General features: G+C 40.9%; 1 protein-coding gene across 4 annotated transcripts in view; it reads right to left on the minus strand.

Annotated features, from left to right (window-relative positions):
* Positions 1 to 2,800: 2,800 nt before the first annotated feature.
* LOC132955964 (zinc finger protein 609-like) overlaps positions 2,801 to 22,891 on the minus strand; it is an 83,490-nt gene continuing 63,399 nt past the window's right edge. For 2 of the 4 annotated variants that reach the window (XM_061029115.1, XM_061029198.1), the window contains exons 4-9: positions 13,670 to 13,757; positions 9,457 to 11,818; positions 8,971 to 9,340; positions 7,811 to 8,191; positions 7,132 to 7,210; positions 2,801 to 6,034 (exon numbers count right to left, since the gene is read on the minus strand). In XM_061029115.1, the coding sequence (XP_060885098.1) occupies positions 7,137 to 7,210; positions 7,811 to 8,191; positions 8,971 to 9,340; positions 9,457 to 11,818; positions 13,670 to 13,757 (3,275 nt within the window). In that variant the 3' untranslated portion in view covers positions 2,801 to 6,034; positions 7,132 to 7,136. The remainder of the gene's footprint in view (positions 6,035 to 7,131; positions 7,211 to 7,810; positions 8,192 to 8,970; positions 9,341 to 9,456; positions 11,819 to 13,669; positions 13,758 to 22,891) is intronic. The other 2 variants (XM_061029266.1, XM_061029355.1) reach the window with 2 other exon arrangements.

The following is a 22,891-nucleotide window of genomic DNA, read 5'->3' on the forward strand; positions in this document are numbered from 1 at the left end:
GCTCAGCACTTTGTATCTTAACCCCTCCTTCCCTCTGAATCTCTCCTCCAGCCAACCTCGTTCTCTCTCACGCTCTCTCTCTCTCTTTGGCCCACCTCCCCCCTCTGACGATCCCAGAGCATGGAGGATAATCAGATTTTACATTTACACTCAACAAAATCATCCCCAGCGTAATCACTCCCCGTCACTGATGTTGCATTATGTTAATGCACAGAGCGGACTCTCAGCTCGGGAGCATTAGGGGGCAGTTAAAAATACCCACGCTGACTGATACGAGCAGCAGAGATAAAGTTTGATCGTGATGTACATTAAGGGATGAGCTAAAGAGAGTGAACAGTTGACAGCTGGGTGAACATACTGCCAAGGCAACAGCTAAGGAATCATTTTAATGTAATCCTTTACTGCGTTCGTTCAGTCAATTATGATGAAACAAAATCTTCACTACAATCTTTCACAGCCAATGAAAACGCTGTCCCTTCAATTGTTCATGAAGTTATCCACTGAAGTTTAAAGAGCTGACAAAAGCAGCAAAGCTTCACATTCAGAAGCTTGTGCCAGAAAATGATTGACATGACTATATGGTTATAGTAGGGAAGAGGATTCAGGCCAGACGTGAGAAATGAATAATGATAGCAGGAAGAATTGTTTTCTTCACAATGTACTTTGAGAAAAAAGATGAACTACTATTGTGTGTCATTTTTGACTTTATTCCTCAAAATTGTATTTTCATTTTATTGTCGACATTTAGACTTGTCCTTGAAGTGCATAATGAAAAAGATCTTCCTCCTCTCATTATTGACTTCTCATGCCTGGCCCTAATCCTCTTCTGAGGTTGTAGACTTAAAGTTCCACCAACACTTAAAAACACTCTGCTCCTAATAATGATTTGTCTGGCTGAGCTTTGTCCACGTGCACACACATTGAAGTCATAAATGAACAGCTTGTATATTTGTTAATTCCACACATGTTGCTTCTCCCTAATGGGGAAACTATAAAGCTATAAAGCAGTTTTGTTTAACTTCTACAGATGCACGCAGACACAGTTACACAGTCCTGCCGTCTTGTTATTCCAGTGATGTAAACAGGAGGCCTTAACATAGAAAGATGTTACTGCAATGATCCAGGAAACTGTAAGTGAGAAATGTGTTATACCTCAAGGACTTCTTAATGATTTATTTTTGGCCTTATGGAGAGATAGGACAGTGGATAGAGTTGGAAATCGGGGCGAGAGAGTGAGTGGGGAATGACATGCGGGAAAGGAGCCACAGGCTGGATTTGAACCCAGGCCGCCCACTTTGAGGACTATAGCCTCCATACATGGGGCACGCGCACTAACCACTGTTCCACCAGTGCCCCTTATACCTCAAGGACTCACAGATATACATATAGTAAGTGTTGTTTGTTTACAAGATGACTCCACAGTGCCCCTTTAAGGTGCAGATATATCACCCTGCAGGGTGAACTATTGTTGTACTCCAAATTGGTCTTGGTCTCAAGACCCCTTTTTGAAGGTCTTGGTCTTGTGTTGGAATCAAATACATTTTTACCCGGGCTTGTCTCTGTCTCGGGCAGACTCCGGATTTTAAATCAAGACCAGTCAAGACCACCACTGATGGGCTATTTTTCCACGTCATTTCTTTGATTTGAAGGGCGAGACGCCCCTTTCTAAAAGAAGGAATAGTTTCTATTCATATGTTGTTTGATTTTTATTCCCAAGTTACGGCCACAACCTTCCTGGTGCTACATTCTAAATTAGTGCACACAAGATGATGATTTTTCATTGATATTTATGGTCTTGGTCTTGGTCTTGCCTCGGAGCACTCCGGTCTCAGGTATGTCTTGGTCTTGATTAGTGTGGTCCTGACTACAACACTAGGGTGAACTCATACTAAGCATTACACTCCTTTCAGAGGAGGGACACTTTAAGAGATAAGTACATTATATCAGGACTCCATACTGCCTTAAAAACATTTTCAATAAAATTAATAGTACAAGTGGTTGTGGACAGGTGCAGCAGTACAAGATGAAAAATGACATTTGATCCAGCGGAGAGAGATAGTGGCCTCTTCAGAGACACTGCTCTCCTGTGGTCAGATGTCACAGTGCAGTTTATTTAATCTTCAATCCAACACCATTCAGTTAAATTCTCCAGACTCTTGGAGTTTCATTGCAACATTAAGAGATGTATGGTTTTCATGAGTGACTGTAAAGATTAAATAGCAGATCGTGTTTTAAATCAAGCATTTTTTTCAATAATAAATTTGAATTTAAGAAAGTTTTTGTTGGAAATAAGATTGTTTAAATCAAGCATTTTCAATTCCTTCGGGACCCTGACTGAATAATGAAAATAATGGGGCGGCAGTAGCTCAGTGTGTTGGGAACCACCGGTTCAAGTCCTGGTACGGATCGAAGTATGTGGTCTGGTTGCTGGAGAGGTGCCGGGTCACTTCCCAAGTGAGCAAGGCACTGAACCCCCAAAGGCTCAGAAGCACTCCATATGTAGCAGCCCCACTCTGACATCTCTCCATTGATGCGTGTCCCCAGGTCGTTTGTTCATGTGTGTATTACAGGTCTGTGTGTAACAGAGTGAACACCACAACCTCCCCTCTGGGATTAATAAGGTAGTTATGACTCTATATTAATATATGTATACAGAAGTCCTGTAAAGTGAACTCGTTATACCGCTTGTACTCTGAAGATGAAACCTGCAAAGACGAGCTGGAACGCAGAGTGGTCGCTGAAATAATGTCACATTCTTACCTGGATGGAGCAGAGGCCATTGAGCAGTTTTCAGGACAGATTGTCTCATAAAAAGATTTATTTTTTTCCAGCCCAAATTTACAAAGGCAAGTTACAGAGTATTGTATAAAAAAGAACCATGGTAATGTACACTTTACACAAACTCCTGAAGGGCGGGAGAGAGGAGGAGGAGATGGTGACGAGTTCTGAATCTTCTCATACAGAAAGAAAATGAAGACATTGTAAACATCCTTGCAAGCACCAGGGACTGGTACTCTTTTTGGGAGGGATGGGGGGGGGGGAGGGGTGCAGGTTGGGTGGGTGGGTGGGTGGGGAGGTGTTTGTTTGACAGTAGGTGGGTCAGGAAAAGACGAACGAGCAAGTGTCTCTGTGTTTTCACAGAAGAATGTTCAACTAGGCACCAATTGAGACAACTGCTGGCCAATAAATATACTCTTCACCATGAAACAAATACAGTCCTGCAAAATACAAGAGCCAAGCACTTTCCAATATGTTGATAGCAAACATTACTTTTCTGGCTTTTCATACACTTTAGTATATAGGATTTTCACTGGGCTTCGCTTACTACTGAGATAACATTACTACTCTCAGAGAGAGAGAACAAATGCACTTGTCACAACCATTGTCTGATAAAACTATATGTACTGTATGCAGTCTGCTGGTACTAAAAAAACCCACTGACTTTTAATGACAACATCACAGCTGCCTAGATTACCCTTACAGATTAAGTACAAGTCAAACACCACCACATTCAGCTTATTCATTTTAGCCATTCTTATTAAAAATGCGTAAAGAAAATCAAAATATATTCCATCTTGCAATCTTCTGTGGGACGACAACTTATTAACGGGGAATGTCCAAAACCTCGAAATGAAGAGTGAAGAGTCGTAGTGTCGAAACCAACCGCTACAATCCAACTTCACAGGCTGTTAGATTTACTGGTGGCTCATGGAGTTGAACACATACAGTATAAAATTAAAAAACTACAATAAATGGGAACAGTGATTGCAAAACCAAATCAATGATATTTAATTTAATGACACCATGGTCAATAGTCTACACTCATTAAGATGCTTTATGGGAACATAGAGAGCGTTCTGTGGCTTCAAACCTTTAGTGACTTCTACCCTGACTGAGCCAATTTGTCTTTAGTGAATGAACCACTTCAGCACATCCAGCTCACGGCAGAAAATGTACTTTTTTCACATCCAGCCCTCGAAAAAAATCAATCCAAACAGCATATGGAGAGAATTTCGCTTACCCCTGAGGTATAACAGAAGTTTAATTTAAAGCCAAGAGGGTCTTCTTGTAGTCCAGTCCACCTTCTGTGTAGATTTAAAGACTACATTTACAGCCTCACCACCAGTTTCATCTTTAAATTCTAAAGCAATTTGCTTTTTTTTTCTGCTGATTGGGCGACTTCCTGTTTGAGTCATGTGTACATGATCAAGGTCCTATTTCACATGTTTTAGCTCCAAGCTGTTCGCTGGTTCATGCTATCCTTTTTTTTTTTCTTTTCTTCTTGAGATAATTTTCTGCAGCTGATCGGTTCATGTTTGTAACAGCTGAAAGGTTTTTGGGGTCATTTCATGCACTTTAAGTTCAATGTGCCAGTGGTTCATCTTACAGCACAGGCAGCGACTACACACAGCTGATGGCTTTTGAAAGGCTGATCTAAAGCTAGCTGCTAAAACAAACGAAAACTAAAAAAAAAAAAATGTTAACAGCTGTCTTAGGTGAATGTGTGTCATAGTGAAGCCACACAAGCAAGCGAAGCACCAACTTCACAGTTCACTGATGAAAAAAAGAAAATAAAAAAAGATCTGACTGTTTGAGTGGACGTTGAATCGCTGAAAAACATCTGGGATGTTGACAGCGATTCAGAGGTCTAATTGCACACTGCATGCTGTGATGAAGGGCGTGTGATATGATGGCGATGCACAGGTAAAGCAAATATAATGAGGGGAAAATTTGCAGCAAGACAAACAAAGCAATTCCAAATAAGCAGCACAGTAAGACATTGATGAACTGTGCAGCTTTAATGATCTGAGAGCCTCATGTTGAATGCTGTGAAGGCCCAAAATTATTTAACACTGGTCGATTTTTTCTGTTGTCGGACAAATTGCAAACATTAACGCACCTAAAAGTGGGTTAAAAGTATGTTTAGAGCAAGAGAATGCATGGTTTGAATTTTCACATTGTTTACAATAAAACATGCTGTCCATGGTGAGCAAAGCACACGGCTTACAGTGAAACACCAAAAAAAAAACAAAAAAAAAAACAACAAAGTGGCCTGATGCAGTGACGACAACGCCCCGTGAATTCATGTTTGCTTTTGTGGCTTCACCATTTGAGTGAGTGTAGAGACAGACGTGAGCCTTTCATAGTGAGGACAAACAGAGCTAACACCAGCATCAGACACATTCAAGGATGAACACAATGATATGAAGTATTACCGAGGAAAGGAAATGTGAATAGTGTTTATTCTCCATTGAGGTGTGCGCGGTCCCTTCGCAATAAAACATGACGACATCATCCCTGAAACGAGAAGTGAGGGTTCAAAGAAGATGGAGAGGATCAGCAATGAAGATGGAAGATGTAAAAAAAAAGAAAGAAAAAGACTTCAGTCTCAGGCTCTTTAAGTCTCTGAAGAAAGCAGCTGTTGCCATATTCCCTCTCCCCATGAAATATAGCCCCAATGTTTGTCAAGTTAAGGATATATTGTTGTTTCACGGCATACGATAAGCCAAAGACGTAGAGTTGAAATCATATCAATATGATTCACTTTTCTTTTCAGTCTTTCATTCACTTTGACTCCCCTTTCCCATCAGCCGCCCAATTCCCCCAACGTGCCCTGCCAATTTCTTTCTGCTTGTGACAAAATAAACAACAATGCAGTCAAAAAACAAACAAGAAAAGAAGCTGTTCTGGCAGTCCAATAGTCTCTTTTTGCATTGTGTTTGTTGACAGTGCAAAGACTAGATAACCAGCGGGTCGGGTGTTTCCTCTGCGTGATGAGGCAGAGTGATGGCTTTGAACCTGAACCAGTCCTGTTAAAGTCCGAGGTTTGGGAAAATCCGGGGTCACTTACGAAGGGAGGAGGAAAAAAAAAAAAAAAAAGACAATCTGCCTCGCTTCAGGGCAGAAGAACTAAAAATATAGATAGAAACACCATTCAACTGATGTCTAAAAAGGTAACACCCGGGAGATTCTCTTCACATGTGAGCCAGTCACATGAATCTTTGCAGGGTTGAGGTGTGACGGTCAGGTTTCCCTAGAAGAGACACAAAACAACAGACTCACGTTAGAAATTATTCTTTTACACAATGTGCAGAAACAAAAAGAAAAAGGTGCCCGTTAATAAACACTTTACACAAATCAGTAACTCTCTGTAAGGTGGGCTGTGGTTTAATGAAATACCTGCTGTACTTAGTTCTTTTACATCATAACATATTAGAGAGACTTGGTATTATTTTCAGTCCTTTGTCTTTATTGTAATTGATACTTTTTACTTTGGAGATTGAGATTTGACAAATAAAAGTAAAAAAACATTTACACCTTATTTTATACACATTTGTAGTACCTTCATATAAAATATACTCCTTCCACATCTGGTGGCACATTGACATTATTATCTTATCATTAGTATGTTGCCAGATTTTTAGGTCAACCTAGTTGTAAGAAAGGGATGCAGTCTACTTTACAGTCCGACCTAACCTCAGATCTTGGTTGAATGAACACTTTTGCCATTGATACACAATAAGCTTCTGGTTTGTCGATGTGACTGCTTTAGACTCGTTACACTTGATTTGGTGTACCACCTGTGCTGTCAACTGAGTGTACATGTATTTTTCAAATGACTGTGTAATTCAAAAGGGCTCCACTAGATGTCAGTGCAGTCTTCTCTCTCTCAGTGTCTCTCTCCACATCTCTATTATCAACACCATGATCCACTTGTCCTCACAGGACCTACTTAGGATGGATGAGCTGGGGGGGCTAAATGCTGAACTGCATATTGTACTAGATTGCAGCAGAAAAAAAGAGGCTACCTTTGGCTAGGATTTGCAGTCTTAACAGGTTTCTGTCTCAAAGACTACAACATAAATAATTGTACGGACAGAGCAGAGCAGGGTGTTCTTTTCACTTCGAATCACATAAACCAAGGACAAAGAAACAAAAGGCTTTTTTATATTCACAGGACATCTGTGCCAGTACACATAACTCTTCACCTACATATCTTTTACTGGCTTGTTTATATGAAGCACAATGTCTGCCACCTGCATTAACACTGCTCTCAGGTTACTGGTTTGTCTCAGTTGGCTTGTGTTTTGTTCCACTGTCTGTCTTTCTCTCCGACTAAGGGGGTCTTACCGTTCTCACCTCCGTGGTGGTGGGTAGAGGGAGGGGGTTGCTGCATGTTGGCTGGCAACAATAGCTGATGAGGAGAGACCTATGACGAGTCGGAAAATGTACGTCTATCAGTGATATTGCCTATTTAAGGCCTAGTCTTTAGATTTCTGATCAGCCACAATTTAACACTCTGAATCTACTTACTGTGAGTAGTCTGCATTATGTGATTTTTTTTATTGAAGTAGTTTGCTTTAATCTACTTCACATGTTTAGAACCTAATTCTTATGTCTGTTTGACCAGTATTAAATAGAGTTGTCCCTTTACCAACACCAGCATCAGTACCAATACTGATATCAGCCAATAGAGATAACAGTATAGGTATATTATTTGGTATTAAATATCTCTAAAAATAATGGTTTCAGTTAAATTATCATGTGGGAACAAAAAAGTGTTAAAAAAGCCAATAATGTTAGTCAAAACTAGGAAAATACCAGTGACAAGTGTTTTTTTCTCGATTACACATTCACTTGTGTTTTGCGATGGTGTCAGAGGAGTATTCTGTATGAGCCAATAAACTAAAGTCTATGTATCCGAATTGGGCAAAAAAAAAAAAAAGGTGGGTAGTTCCTCTAGTCTTAAATTTCATTTAGTAAATCCACTGTCAACCATCAGATATAGGAGGAGTCAGGACTAACTTACCCGTGGCGTAGGACATGTCGTATTGCCCTGAGAGCAGCGGGTATCCCAGGTGATGGTGCGAGGGCATGATGCGTTGAGAGGGTGAGGATCGTGGCCGGTCCACATCTCTTTCTCTTTCCCTCTCGCGCTCCCTTTCACGATCTCTGTCCCCACCAGCTCCTCTGTCCTGCTCCCTCTCCCTTTCGTGTGGTGGCTTGTCACCTACTGTGGGGGATTTGCTCTTGTATTGGCTGGCGTGCTGATGCAGGATGTCCAGAGCTTTGGAGTCCGTTGCTGTTTTGGAGACAGTAGGGCTAACGCGAGATTTGTCACTGCCCTCTTCGCCTCCGGCTATTTTACCACCATATGGAGAAAATGGATAGCCTCCAGGTAGGTATGAGCCTAAAAGTAAGGAAGAAAATGTATTGTTTTAAATGAAGGTTTATAATGGATACTAATGTGACAGCTTATGATAAGTTAGTTGCCATTCATGCTAACAAGCTTAATCATAAACATAATTGATTTTAGAGGTCAACAACTAGTCTGTTATGAAATGTGGACAAAATGTCTCATCATCGAAGGGCTATACCAAGTTACTTAGAGTCGATTGTCCAATCCAAGTATATTTTCTCTACATGATCATATTAAGTAGAAAAATGAAAACACAAACTGTGAAACTGCATTGAGATCACACACATTGAGCCCCAGCTGTAAAATGTGGTGTTTCCAGGAAAGTCAGACCAGCATTTTTCTCCAATGTGCCAACATGAATATTGGATTTAAGCCATCAACAGTTCCCTTAAATAAATCTGGCCCAAAAGCACTGTGATATCCTGCTGAGTCTGGTAAACGCAGTTTTGATAGACAATCTACAACTGCTCTGTTGCCTCCCTGTCCTATTTAACAGCCACTATACTGGCCTTATTTGAAGGCAGCCTAATAAATATTATAAATCACAGCTCACTTCAGTCTAGAATTGCATTATACCCCAAAAAAAACATTTGGAACCATTCACTTGCTCTAAATTAAAATGTAACTTATAAGCCAAAAGAGAAATGGATAACTAAATGAAACAAAAACATCCAAGAAAAAAATCTAATTTGATGAGGATGTAAGCTATTTGTCCTAATGTATATTTTTACTAACATTTTCACGTATTCGTAGTTCATCTAATGCCATACCTGGATAATTCTGCATCATTACCGAAGGCATGCCCCTGTATCCAGGGTGGTTGGGGTCATAGCCTTGTCCATAGGGGTAACCATGCATGTAGGGCATGTAGCCCTGATGCTGTGCTAGTGGCGATGAGAACTGCATATGAGGGTTAGAACGAGAGTCTTTGCTCATGACCCGGTGGTCCTCAGAAGTGATCCTGGGATCACTACCCTCTTTGCCATCCTCCTTTGGCCCACTTTGACTGTCCTTGGGCCTGGGCCTGTCTTCCTTTAATTTACGATCGCGTTCCCGTTCTCTGTCCCTTTCATCTTTCCATCGAGGTTGTTGTTGCTGGTGTTCATCCTCTGATTGGGACTTCTGGCTCTCAGGGTACTGCTAAAGGTGGGAAAGAAGGTCCAAGTCAGCACATATCAGCATCTACATCTTAAAATAACTGTACAACATTCTTAACAGCATATGTTCTAGCACTGCTAAATTACTTTGGTACCTACCTGTCTGTACCACATGGCCTGCTCTATTCCTGCCTGACCTCTGGACTCCAGTGCTTGCTTGGAGTCCTCTTTTCCATGGTGCCCACCTTCAGTCAGCTTCATCTTTAGCCCCTCAGCTTGCTGGGACTTTGGGTCCTCCCCCTTTACGCTTCCCATGGATTTCGGGGAGGGCTCAGAGGAGGAGTCCCTTGATTTGCCTGGCGGCTGAGGTGCCTTTCCAAGGTCTGACTGACTCGTGGTTTTTGAGAGGCTTGGTGGCATTGGACTCTTCTGTTTCCACTCCTCCTTCATGGAGGCTTCTCGTTCTTTTATGGCTACGTCTGACTTTTTCTCAGCAGCCCGATGCTGTTCAGCCATCTGTCGCTGCCGCTCCTCGTACTGTTGCCGGTAGGCTGGGTTGGTGTTCATCAAGTGGTTATGGTAGGCTTGATCTGGATGGTAAGCATATGGAGGGACATAGGCATACTGGTTGTAGTAAAGAGGTTGCATGTACATGTTGGATCGCTGTTGGATGACTGAGGGTTGTTGCGGTTGCTGCTGCGGTTGCTGCTGCTGCTGCGGTTGCTGTTGCTGCTGCTGCTGCTGCTGCTGCTGCTGCAGCACAGGAGCACTGACATCAGGTTTGCGGTCTTCATGAACCTCAACCTTGACTTTTTCTTCAACTTGATCCAGGTCATCTTCCTTTTTAATCTTTACCTGACCCTCGGCCACTGGCGTGCCTGGATTTGGCCCACCGGGGCTGGGGTTGACGTAATTGGGTGAGTAATAAGTCTCATAGCCAGGATAGTAAGGGGAATCCTTGCTGGGTGGCTGGTTTGGAAAGAGCGCTTTTTTGACACTTTCCCTAATGGCTTGGTCCTCTGTCCTGACTTTGACACCTTCTAGCTTCCCTTCACCATCCTCTCCAGCATCTGAAATATCTGAGTATGCTGGACTATTGGTTTTGACCGATGAGTTGTCAGCACCATTCTGGTTCACCCCATGAAGTGGTGTGAGAGGCTGCGGCATTCCACTACCATCTATCCGACTGGCTACACCAATGGATGGGCTAGGGGCATTGTCAGAAAAGCTGTAAATCTTGTCAGCTTCAGCCTTCATACTGGCCAAGCGACTCTGATGAGGATCTGATGAACCATTCAGGAGTCCTTCTCCTTTATTTCCTTGATCAGGAGGTTCAGGGTAGGGAAGCTTTCCTTCCTCCAGTTTTCCTCCTTTCCCTGGAGGCTTGGGGCTGTCAGCCTCCTTCACACTATCTTTTTTCTTCTTGTCTTTCTTCTTCTTGTCTTTGGAGCCACTTGGGGCAGGATCTCCAATGGCTGGGGCTTTAGGCTGTGTGCCTTTCATTGTGGGACTCTTGGGGATTCCTTGTATCATTGGGGTAAGCCCAGGGGAAGAATTTGGGTTTCCCGGAGGAAAAGGGTACATTTGCTGTGATGCAGTAGGACCAGGGCCAATGGGCCTTGGGGACTTCATGTTTTTCTGGGCAATTTTATCAGCTTTAGTAACCTTCTTGGACTTGTCTGATCCCCTCTTATCATCTATACCATCATTGCTGGCCTCATCAGTGAGGCATAGCCCATCATCACACCCATCCATTGGTGTACCACCAGTTTCTGGATCTATCTCAGCCATTTTCTTTTTACTCTGCTTTGAACCAAACTTTCCAGGTGAAGGTGAAGGACTTTGAGCATCAAAGTTTCTTCCTTTTGGAGTTACTGAACGTGCTGGGGATAAGCATCCTTTCTGGGAGATGGATGCTCCATTACAGTTTCCTGGTTCAGGGTGGAGAGTTGAATCCTCTCCATATTCACTATCTCCATCCAACTCTAACTTTACGTCATCATCATTGTGGGCACGTGCTTGGTGGTACTTAAGACCATTGATGTGCTTGTATTTCTTGTTGCAGTTGGGGTGTGGGCAGTCAATAAGAACAGGAGAGGGGCAGCTGCGATCAAGAGGAGGTGGGAGGGGCTCCGTTTTTATTGAAGGGATGGGGAGACCTGTTGGTCCCACCCCTCCACTGTTCGAGTTTGTCCTCATACGTTTGTTGCCTTTGGTGTCCTCTGAGCTAGAATTAGGTTCCATGTCTGAGGCTGGTTTGGTCTTGCGTTTTCCAGCTGAGGAGGGACTGGCTTTAATGTCCTCTGTGTTGCTGTTAGGAGGGGTGCGACGCTCTGATGGTGTCTGGCTTCCCCTCCGGCCCTTACTGTTAGAGGCAGCCCGTGTCTTGTTGTTGGTGGTGCCCTTGTTGTCCGATGAGTTGCTGTTCTCGTTGATAGGTGTGTTGCTGTTGGGTCTCATTCGCTTGCCTCGACCACGGCCATTCCTCATTTCAAGATCGCTTGTAGGGGATTCACAAAACCTGCAGAAGTGGTAAAAATCACATTTTGGAAATTAGTAATATCATGGTTTGGTTGATTTCAATACAAATTTTTAAAAAGTCGGCTACTCATTGACCTTTAAATTAACATTTCTGGGGAAAATAAAACCAAGTATACTGATACTGGTGTTTAAAATAAACACCGATTGCTAATTTCAAAACCAAGGTGTTTTTTTTCTTGCCAACATTTTCGCTTATGTTTGACCATAAAAAAAAGATAAGAATTTGTCCAGCAAGTTATTTTTTCTGCCCAATGAAAAAAAAAACTCTTCTCGGAATCAACAGTCGGGTGTACTAGATGCCATCAATTAAATGGATACGACAAAACAGACAAACATCAACTTGACATCTGTTCATGCTCCATTACTAGCCAGTGTGCCAATGTCTGTCAACAGAGCCAATTTCGGCCGAAACTGATGTTATACCGATGAATTGATGCATCCTTCATTTTATAATGAAGATAGCAATATCGGCAGGTTTAATTACAAACCCATAATAAACGATGAAATCAAAATATGTGCATCACTGTTGTTTTCCTGTCCCCTCATAACATATCAATCGGATATTTTGTACGGCATAATTGAGTAAGGAGTTTAAACAAAGAAAGAATGACTTTCCAAATACAGTCCACATAAACATTTGAAAAGACAGCAGTGAAATGTCTGGCTGCTTTATAATCAAAACATGCAGTCATTCAAATACTTAAAATAGCAGTTTGGCCTTATCTCTCCATAACAGTAATGTAATTATCTTTCTCCACAGCAGTGAAGGTTAGCAATCTGTGACAATGAGAGACAGCAGGCTAGTATGACTCACAGCTTCCTCTACGAGTCTCTCCAAACAATTTCAGCCGCAGCAGGGGATGTGAATACATCCGTAGTCAGACAGTGGTAGAGGAATTTAGACTCATTACAAGCCCAAGTTTATTTTCAGTTTGTTGAAAGCTTTCTGAATTATTCATGGTGTGTCCCTAATGTAGTCTTGCTGCAAACTGTAAGACTATCTCGGTGCATATACTGCCCAGCAAACCTCACTTACTGAACATTATTATGCCACACTGTGATACATTAGTTTGATACAGCGTCTCCTTGTTTTCCATTAGCACTGCTTTAATCTTGATTTTCGCATTTCAAGTATAGATTTAGATTTACATGTAGACACAGTGCTGCTGAATTAAATCAAAGCAAGTGCTTAGAGGTGTATTTCACCCTACCAGCTTATTCTGCATAACAAAGGCAAATATTCTGAATAACAAACACCTAAAGCTAACGCCCACATAACTCTGTTCTAAGAAATTGCAGCCTGAGTGATAGAGAATATTATTAAGTGTTGAGGAAAAGCTATTGACCCAATAATTGGATTCAGCAATCTGGGTTATAAGAGTAGCTTTCCATTTTCACAGCTAGCTTCTGTAACATAAGCATTTTTGCCAATGAATCCTCTCCCAAGAATAAAGATGAAAACTGATGTGGATGTGGAACGTCCTTCAGCACACAGGCGAGTAGGTGCATCCGGCCGTATATATTGTAAAACTGATGCTACAACAGTAGATTCATATCACATACAATATGAAAAGGTTAAGGGACCAAGTGCAGCTTGGATAAAGAGAATACATCAATGATTCATGGCAGTCAAGAATCCTTTTCTACCTTGACATTTACAGCGACCATCTGTGACAGTAAAGTGCAGATACTTTGCAAAACCAGTGCATGTAGCTTTAGTAGCATTTGAAGAGCGCGGGTGCAGATTTAACGTTGCATGCTTAATTTTTCACCCCTGCTTTCTCTAGTGTATGTTATATATTTGAAAAATGAACAGCACTTTGCTTCTTACCTAGGGGGAGCCCAGTCGTGTCGTGTACAGTCCAACAAGGTGCCAACATATGTCTTGTTTCTCCAGGTAACATTGACCACCAGCATGCCTGTGAGATGAGAAAACAAAGGTAACTTAAATTGTGTTTACTATGATCATAATGCTAAATCCAAAGAAAAAACAACAGTTACTTGATCAGATATGCACCCCCTTGAATATTACACATGGTTAAAGTTTATAACTGCAAGTAAAATTAATTCTATTTGAGTTTTACGAGACGGTCCAACTCAATACTCGATAATCTTTAGGTGAAGGATGGGAGATATTACCTGGTATTTAATATGTTGCAAAGAATGTGAACACCAAAATAAGCCTTGAACGCTTAGCTGTGAAACCCCTCAATTATATCAGGTGCAACTAATTACTTCGATGTTGACTTGTGCATCCAACAGATGTCTGTATTTTGGACTAATCTTAATCTGTCGCAATCAAATGGTGAAAAGACAAAATAAGGGTATTTCAATTCCAGGATGAATGCATATGCTAGCACAATCCAATACAACAGATAATAATCTACAGTGAGGTTCATATGTTACAGTCAGGATAATTTGCTGCCTCTACATTGATGCACTGATCTTTGCAAAACACAATATACACAAGACGATAAAAACCTTTTTTTTTAACCTTCTTCACACTGTAAAGCCGAAAGAGCCTGACTGACTGATATCTATCTAAATGACTTGGAACAGAGTCAACTGTAGTCAGTAATGGAGAACCGAAATAAGAAAACAAGCAGACGATCTTCCTAAGAATAATCACAATGAGGTTACTGTGGTGTTCTCACTGAAAACCCTTCACCGTTAAATAAGACATCTCACAGCACAGCCAATCTCCCAGAATGAGGATTATAAGCAAGCAGGCAGATATTCTCCTGTAAATCCTTAATCTTACTTTGCAGCCTAGAAATATACTACCTCGGGGGGGAATATGAATCTACAGCCTTAAAAACAAACATCTAGCAGCATTAAAGCCATTTCAATGTGAACGACTCAGTTTGATAGGCTTCAACTGAGTGTGCATGAGAAGCTCCTTGACTTCACTGGTATCGCTGCAGTCTGTCACACTTAGAAGCTTCTGTGATGCCATTTGGCTGGTGTGTGAATTTGGAAGCACTCGGTGTGAGCTACACAATCCGACTTGTCCCGAGTGTGATACCTGACCTTGCATTTAAAATCTTAAATTAGTTCCAGAAGATCACATCTCGCTCTATGTGAATTCTCCTTTTGAAACTCACAACTGTTCATCTGGAAAGAGCCAGGCTTTTTTTTTTTTTAAATAAGAAAATGTCAAGATCAAGTGTTCAGATTTATAGAAAATCCCTTATCTAAAACCTTGCACTTTGGGCATTTAACTGCAGTGAATACATTTCATTCATTCAGTCCACACAAATAGCACAGAGCTGCTGCTGTTGAAGGCCATTTTAAATAGACAGTGTTCAAAAAGCGGATGAATGATAATTTGCAGCTTTTGCTCGTAAAATCAAAAGTAAATCATCAACCAAATAGCTTCAGAGGATTAAGAGCAACGACCGTGCACAAAAGCATTCACAATTTATTGCCCCCACCATCCCCCACGAGCTCCCTGGTGGTGACCTCAGCTTGCCACTTCAGCACTGCAGAGAAACTGGAGGCTGCAGCGAGCTGACTTATCTAATGGCACAGGAATGCTGGCTGGCAGCTTCCGTCCCTCAGAGCATTTTATTAGCTTAGGAAACCTCTCTTGCTCACCCCATTCTCCCCTCTCTCCTTCACCCTCATTTCCTCTTTTCAATGGTATAACCATCCCTGGCTTACAATCTTTTACCCTCCCACACACAAGTCACAGTTCAGACCTCATTTTTCTCCTGCTGCCTCTGGCATAAAGTAGCAAGTGTATGAGGCATTTATATACGTTTACAGGAACCTGCTGACACTTGGCCACAAGTCTCTTCCTCCAGCCTATGGCCTGAAAACACGAGCGCTTGGGTCAAGGCTAGATCCAACTGCAGCGATGGTTTGTGTGTGCGCCGGGTAGCGGGGTGGGGGTGTTCACATTTCTGTCACATTAAAAGAACACAGACCTTTTCTAAAACGCCTTCAACAGCCCACCCCCCTCGGCTCTCCAAACACTCCAACACAAAATGGCTCTGGCAGCTGGTTGTGGCAGGATGTAAATCAAGGCAGGGCAAATGAATGAGCAGCCTTTCATGATGTGCAGGATATAGTCTTCCCTGCTTTCTCTTGTGATGGGCTTTAATTAAAATTATACCATGAGATGTTAGAAGTCTTTCATTATTTCAAATAAGCGTTGGGTCTTTATGTCAGAGTGTCTCCTCTCTTAAGTCATATTGACAATGGATGTGTTTGGAGAGAGTCACTAAGCAAAGTTAGCCTTAAAGAAAAAGCTAGACATTTAGAATTATATATGATCAATTTGCATTAGGTTTGTCATGAGACTTTTAATACGATACTGGAAAAAAACCCAATATCATTACCTGTTTTGATACCATGGCAACAAAATAAAAATTCCTAGACACTATTGGGTGATTTCGGGTTTTCAATTACCAAAATCTGCAGGCAAACTCCCTCACACTGTCTACATTGCACAAATACGTTGGCAATGTTTCAGTAAGCAAACTTTGCCAACGTATTTGTGCAATGTAGACAGCTCGCTCTTTTCTCTCGCAGCAGCTTTTGTTTTAAAATATGACGAAAGACCTGTAGTATTCTTAAAACTTTGATGCTTTTGTTTCATTTTAAAACATGTGGTATCAAAAAGAAATGGAAATGTTGACTACCTTCATTAGCATTATATTTTTTTAGTCTTAGGATAATCTATTCAAATCCATTTTATGACCCTTGTTCCTGATTTTCATTTGCGAGGAGTTAATTTAAGTTAGAGTTATGAGAAAATATCTGTAACATTCTTTGAATTGATTACATTTTTACCTTTCCCACTCCATATTCCAGAACTTATTTGTATTAACTAACATTAGCAGCAGCATGGAGTCAATTCACATTAGACCGACAAGAGCAATCAACTGAACTCAATTATTCAAAATAACAGCGTTATCCATTCCAGTTTTTGACAGTGCAATAACCCTTGAAAGGTGCAAGTGTAACATTTTATAAACGTACTAGACATACAGATATGTTGGTATTTTCACCAAGTTGGCACTTCTACTATTTGTGGCATCATGCATATAAAGCTCTGAAGTAAGCACATCAAGATTTCTGGATTTCCAGGCAGCCATTCTTCCCACACGTTTGCTATAACTCAGTCAAGCTGAATATGAAGTATCTAAAAAAATCATCTTCGAGCAGCTGCAGAGGTTGTTTTTCTTGTTTTAACAAGGTTCAGGTCAGACCTTTGGCTCAGTTATCAAGGACTTTCACAATCTTGTTCTGAAGAAATTCCACGGGGAGTTTGGCTGAGTGATACAAATCACTGGCCTGTTAGAACATCAATCTTTGCCACAAGCTTAATTTCCCTGCCTTTTCCTTGAATACAAGTCTCGGTTTTCTGCCTATGAAAAAGCAGCACACAGTGTGTGGCACATAAAATTGCCTCATAAATGCAAAAGAAGAGGACGGCTTTTGAAAATATATGCAGTGATGAAATGGGAATCAATTTCACACAGCAGTTACACTCTGAGTACACAATTGATTGAATGGCCAGCAGTACTTAAAGTGCTACCAGTTGCAAAACTGGAATAAAACCTCAATCATTAAGCACTCTATAACATTTAATTACTATATAGTGCTGAAACATACTGGGAATTTACTTACACATTGAAAGGGCAGCCATATGAATCATGTTAAACATAACCACCGCTAGTAGACATTAACGTACAAATATGCTACAGAAACCAACGTGCAAGTTTTTGTAGGCCAATAGCTCAATTACCACTTCATCAGTTTCTTTGCCTGAAGCTCACAGACTGTGACATGCCTTTTTGCAGACTCTATGCTAGCAGTCGAGTTTGTTCCCCTTAAGAGTGGACTCCTTCTGGCCCCCCCTCCCATGTCGGAGCCAAAGGAACTCTGTAATCCTGTCAGAGTGGTCCTTGGCTTCTGGGTCACCTCAGATCTCTGCCTCTGCAATACTTTCTGTGAATACTAATGGAGTAGTTCTTTGGATGCTATGTGGGGCAATTCAAGGACATGCAGAGGAATTTGGATGCATCTTATCTCAAAAGGGAATGGTGCTAAAAACACACACACACACGATGTGGATACTAACTCAGGCTGTTGGAGCACTTCATGTTTAATTAATTTTGTTAGAAAAAGGCAAGAAAAATTCATGCTGTTAAAAGGCTTTCAGTGTGTGTACGCCGCACAGAAAGAGAAAATGACAGAACAAGTTATCTCAGGCACAAGTGAGAAGGGTTTTTCACTGCATCACATCTCTGGAATTCAGATGCCAAGCCAAAACGTTTAACTGGTATGAACCAATATTTTCTTAACTAGAAGGAATAATGACAGCTATATGGGAATCATTTGACATCTTTGTTGCAATGCTGTCACTTCTACTTCATTCACTCATTACATCCTTCGGATTCTTTTCTGTAGATAACAACGATTTCTGAGCAAGGGGAAGTGGAGTACAACAATCAGTTCCACCCTATCGCACACAAAGCTCACACATTTTCTTTTCAAAATGTAGCTTCTTTTCGTAAATCACTTCATTACACAACTTAACCATTACTGCATTGAACAGTCATTTGACATGTTGAATGCACAGCAATTTGGAGGTGATGCAATACATTTGAATGATTTTAAAATAACTATTATCAAGAGTTGACTGACAACCTGCATCTTGAATGTTTATGCAGGATCTAGGGGGGGTCCTGACTTCATAAAATATCTTGGAAATATAATGCAACTAGTGCATGCAAAAGTTCAAAGTTCGAAGCTAAAAATAGTTTGACTTTATCTCAACACTTTCATCCAAAGAATAATGTCCAAGTCATCAAGTCAAGAAGATGTCAACATCCTCTCTGTGTAAACATGGGAAGGCCATGACAAAACAACCCAAACAAATGCCCCAGTAGGAGAAAACAAATTGAGCTGACTTTCCATGCATGATCATTTGTTTACACATTGGGAGTCACATCCCAGTGTTTGCACGAGCCATGATCTCACTCTTTACTCCCTAGATTTGTTTCTGGGGAAGAAACACGATGATTTGGAGAAAACCTCAGTTTCCAACCCCCTCTTTTCCTTCCCCTTTGTGTCGGCCCTATTAGGGTCACTCATGACAGCTGAGTGAAGCCCACATTACTGAGAGGAGTTGGCCTGTAATTTTACCACTCATTTCCTTTTCAATGCTGTCGAAACAACAAATGGCAGGCCTCCTTATGCACCAAACTCCGCCGCGTACTTGTATAGGATTACTTGAACAAGAAGGTAATGCAAGGGGACAAATTAAGTCAGGAGGAGGTGGTCCGCTGCATGGATGACTGCCCCTTCTGGCCCCTTAAACTCCACTCCTCCTCCTCCCTCCTTAACATATTTCATTAGGTTGCAACGGGGCCAAAATATATCAGATCCTCTGGTGCTGCTGCTGGTGAGGGCCTCGGGTTCACAGGTTGACCTCTGCTCCGCTTCGACTCAACAGGAATTCAGCGGGGTTAATGGCTATTTCACTGACTGACCTTGTCAAAACGCTTTTGTTGTGTTTGAAAATAGGAGATCACTTGTGTGGAAGGATTGTGCATGACATTAGTGAACTGTTCTCACAAATATCATATTAAAGGTTTCTATTTGCCTAAATGTGTCAAAGACATTTCCCGATTTACAGAAATGACCATGTGCAAAGCGTTAACACAATCTTACATTGCACACAGTGAGAAACGAAGGCAATTATTGACAGATTTAACAACCTTCTTTCCACCCTGCAAGCATGAAAGCTCTTTTCTGTGCACTAAAAGCACCACTAATCAAGGTTGCATGTAGACGAGAAAGAGAGAACAATGAGAAAAATAGTGTCAGTATTCATTACGCTGAGAAGATAAAAGATAGCCGGGTGCTGCCAGGAGCAATAACTGTAACGTTGATAAATGAAGCGGTTGAGCATTCAAGTGTCTGAGCATGTTTCCAGCAGTCCATTTTAAGAGCGTTTCTGCACTCGTGGTGCATAAAATGAAGCCGAGCTTGTCCGGGTCTGTCAGTGTCAGAATATGAAGTCCTGAGATCGACCTTATCTTTAAATCCTGAGCAAACAGGAATTTAGGACGGGACTGGATGAGTCACTTGAAGCTCTGGAGGTGCAGGTTATAAACTGGAATGCAGACTTTGTAGTATCTTAAGAATTGTATCCATTTTACAGTGAAAGTAAAAGACACGTTGACGGGCTGAAACGATGGGTCGATTACTCTTAACACAACATAAAAGACCTGTTGTGTTTAAAAGTCATTTTTCAAGGATAATCCAGATTCACCCTCCTTATACCAGGGCGACATGATAAATTGTGTTTTCATTGTCGCAGAAGATGGCTGTTCACCAATCAATCTGCTTCTGCTCGAGGTTTCTGCCTAGTAAAAGGCAGTTTTTCCTTGCAACTGCTCATGTGGGATTAAAGTTGTCAACCTGCTCTTTTTGTAAATGTTTATGGGATAATATCTGTTGGGATTTTGTGCTGAAGACAAAAATAGATTGATTGGCTGTCATCAAAAATCTTGTGGCACAATAAAAATGTTGTAAAAAGAACTTCCAAAAACATTTTGAAAAAGAAAACAAAAAAGATTTTAATCCATTTTTTGATGCTTTGTGATCCACATTATAGATGTTCTGTTTTTGGTTTCAATATATTTTCCAAGGACTTCAGTGGAGAACTATCTAATCTATACTTGGAGTGTGTTCGGCTTGCTAGAAAACAGTGCAACAACACACATTATGAGGGCAGAAAATGCAAAAGAAATGCAAATTCTGCTTTTCACTATTTTCAGACAAATGATGAATCAATATAAGCTGCAGGACATCTTCACTATGAAGCCCCTTTTTAAGCACAGTTGTTTATTATGTTAAAATAAATAAAACATTGATAAACATAACATAAAAAAAATCCAAGTCTTAGTACTAAAGTTCATCGAATGGTTATGGCTGATGGTTTTTATTTTAAACTCCAGAGCCTTTGAAAGAGCTCTATCGGAAAAGTTCAGGCTGCATTCCGGTTCAGAGGAGGTAAAAGTGCAAAGTCACTCTCTCTGACAAGAATAACAGCCTGTGAGAAGGTCAATTCTCTCATAGCACTGAGAGCCAGAGGAAGAGAGCATTAGTATGCTTTCCACACAGTCACAACATTATCAGCCGTATGCAGCAGTTTCTCCCCCTACAACAAATATTAAAAAGAAAATATCTGTTCATGTTTACTCCTACATTGAGAGCAGATCAGAAAACTCATGTAACAAATGTAACAGCCAGAAAAAAAATATTGGACACCTCTAGCGACGTTGCATGCATTTATTACTGGAAACAATTTGTATGCAGACAAGGAGCCGTGTACTAAAGTGTCATCTGGGTAAATCTACAATCTCTTTGTAAAAACAACTCCTCTGGTGTTTTTCCTTAAAGGAGATGGAGATGAGATTATGAGACAGATCTGCCAAAGGCACATTACTCAAACTCTCCTTGACGTAAATATAGCGAACATGATATCTTATGACAACCACTGGCAAAGCCTTCAATTCCTCTGGGCATGAGATTTACGTTTTATGACCATTTAAGAGCTTGAAAAAATTGCGCTCGTCTGCCAATAGGAAAAGAAAGCAATCTCTCCTGAGAGATTTGGGTTAAGTCAGGCGCCATCTTGGTTACACCACCCTTGGACTTAATTTGTAACTAACAAGAGAAGCATCCTCCCTCAAAGAATGAAGAGTGATCTATATCTTAAGTTCCCTGCAGAGTATCATTTTAACTTCATCTGGAGGATTTAGTTGAATTCCTTACATGGGAGTGTTCATCTTTGTGCCTGGAAATTGCTCATATCCACTCTTGCATAGCAAACACTGATGAGAGTTAAGATTGGCTTGGATCTTTGGGAAGTCGAGCTTCCCTCTAAAAGTCCACCAAAAGTTAGTTGATGAAAAGAGCTTTAGGGGGCTAAGTTTAAAACGCCTGGTTACACACAGAATAATCAAATAACCATCCAGCGGGTGCATCTTGTTTGTTGTCAGTGTTCGACCTACCCATAAAGTTAACAATCAAGACTCACCCATTAAGGAGGGTTCCCTTGTTGATTTTATCTGTATATCCACATTTTCCATAAAAACGCAGTCTCTGTAGATGCAGCACCAGATACTTGTATCCAAAGTGTTCTGGTTTCTGTTTAGTGAAATCCAATCCCAGTCCCTTTCAGCAGACACTGAAGGACAGTTTAGTTTTTGTAAGTGTTCTTAGGAAGATATTTGCACATACTGTAGGTTCTCAAGTTGGTAGTCTGACTGCAAACAATGGTAGGTAACAGTCACATATACAAGTTAAGAAAACTACCAGGATGTACCACAGCCCAGTGTATTCCATGGGTTGTTGTTACATTACACTAGACAAGATAAGTAAGAGTGAGTCTTCAGATGAGCAGAGGTTCAATCGTAGGGATTGTAAAAGTGTTAGTTTTCCTCTATAATGAGAAAATGTTCAATGCAATATTCCCTTTACTTTTTCACTTGTCAGTTAGCTAGTAAGAAGTACTGGCAAACTAAACCAGTCTAAAGATCCCAGCAGTCTCTGAACTAGAGTTTAGAGGACTGAAACTTGGGAGAGATAATAGAATATTAGTTTTAAAGACATTTTCAGTCTCTCGGCAGGTTCTTCCAACACATTAAGAACCATGACTGTGTTTGCTGTTAGCATTGCTTTATCATTGGTTACAGGGAGCTTGCTGGGTAATGCTCATGTACATTTGTATTTAAAAGGTTAATTATCTAATGTGTTGCATTTATCAATAATGTAGCCCACTATAAGAAATGTAACTTAAAACATGTCAACTTTGAAATCAAACAATGTTATTAAAGAACATATTAAGATTTTTTAATTCATCCGTTAACATGTCGATGTTAACTATTATCTTAACTACATTACTACCAGTTGACTGTCAATCTTTAGTAGAGGGCAGTCCTATTGGGAAGTAAACACAGCTAGGAACTGTCAATTAAATATGAACAATGTGCGGGCTAGAGAAAGAAAAAGGCTCATCACCTCTTTT

Source organism: Labrus mixtus, chromosome 1 (genome assembly GCF_963584025.1).
Source record: "Labrus mixtus chromosome 1, fLabMix1.1, whole genome shotgun sequence".
Lineage (NCBI taxonomy): Eukaryota > Metazoa > Chordata > Actinopteri > Labriformes > Labridae > Labrus > Labrus mixtus.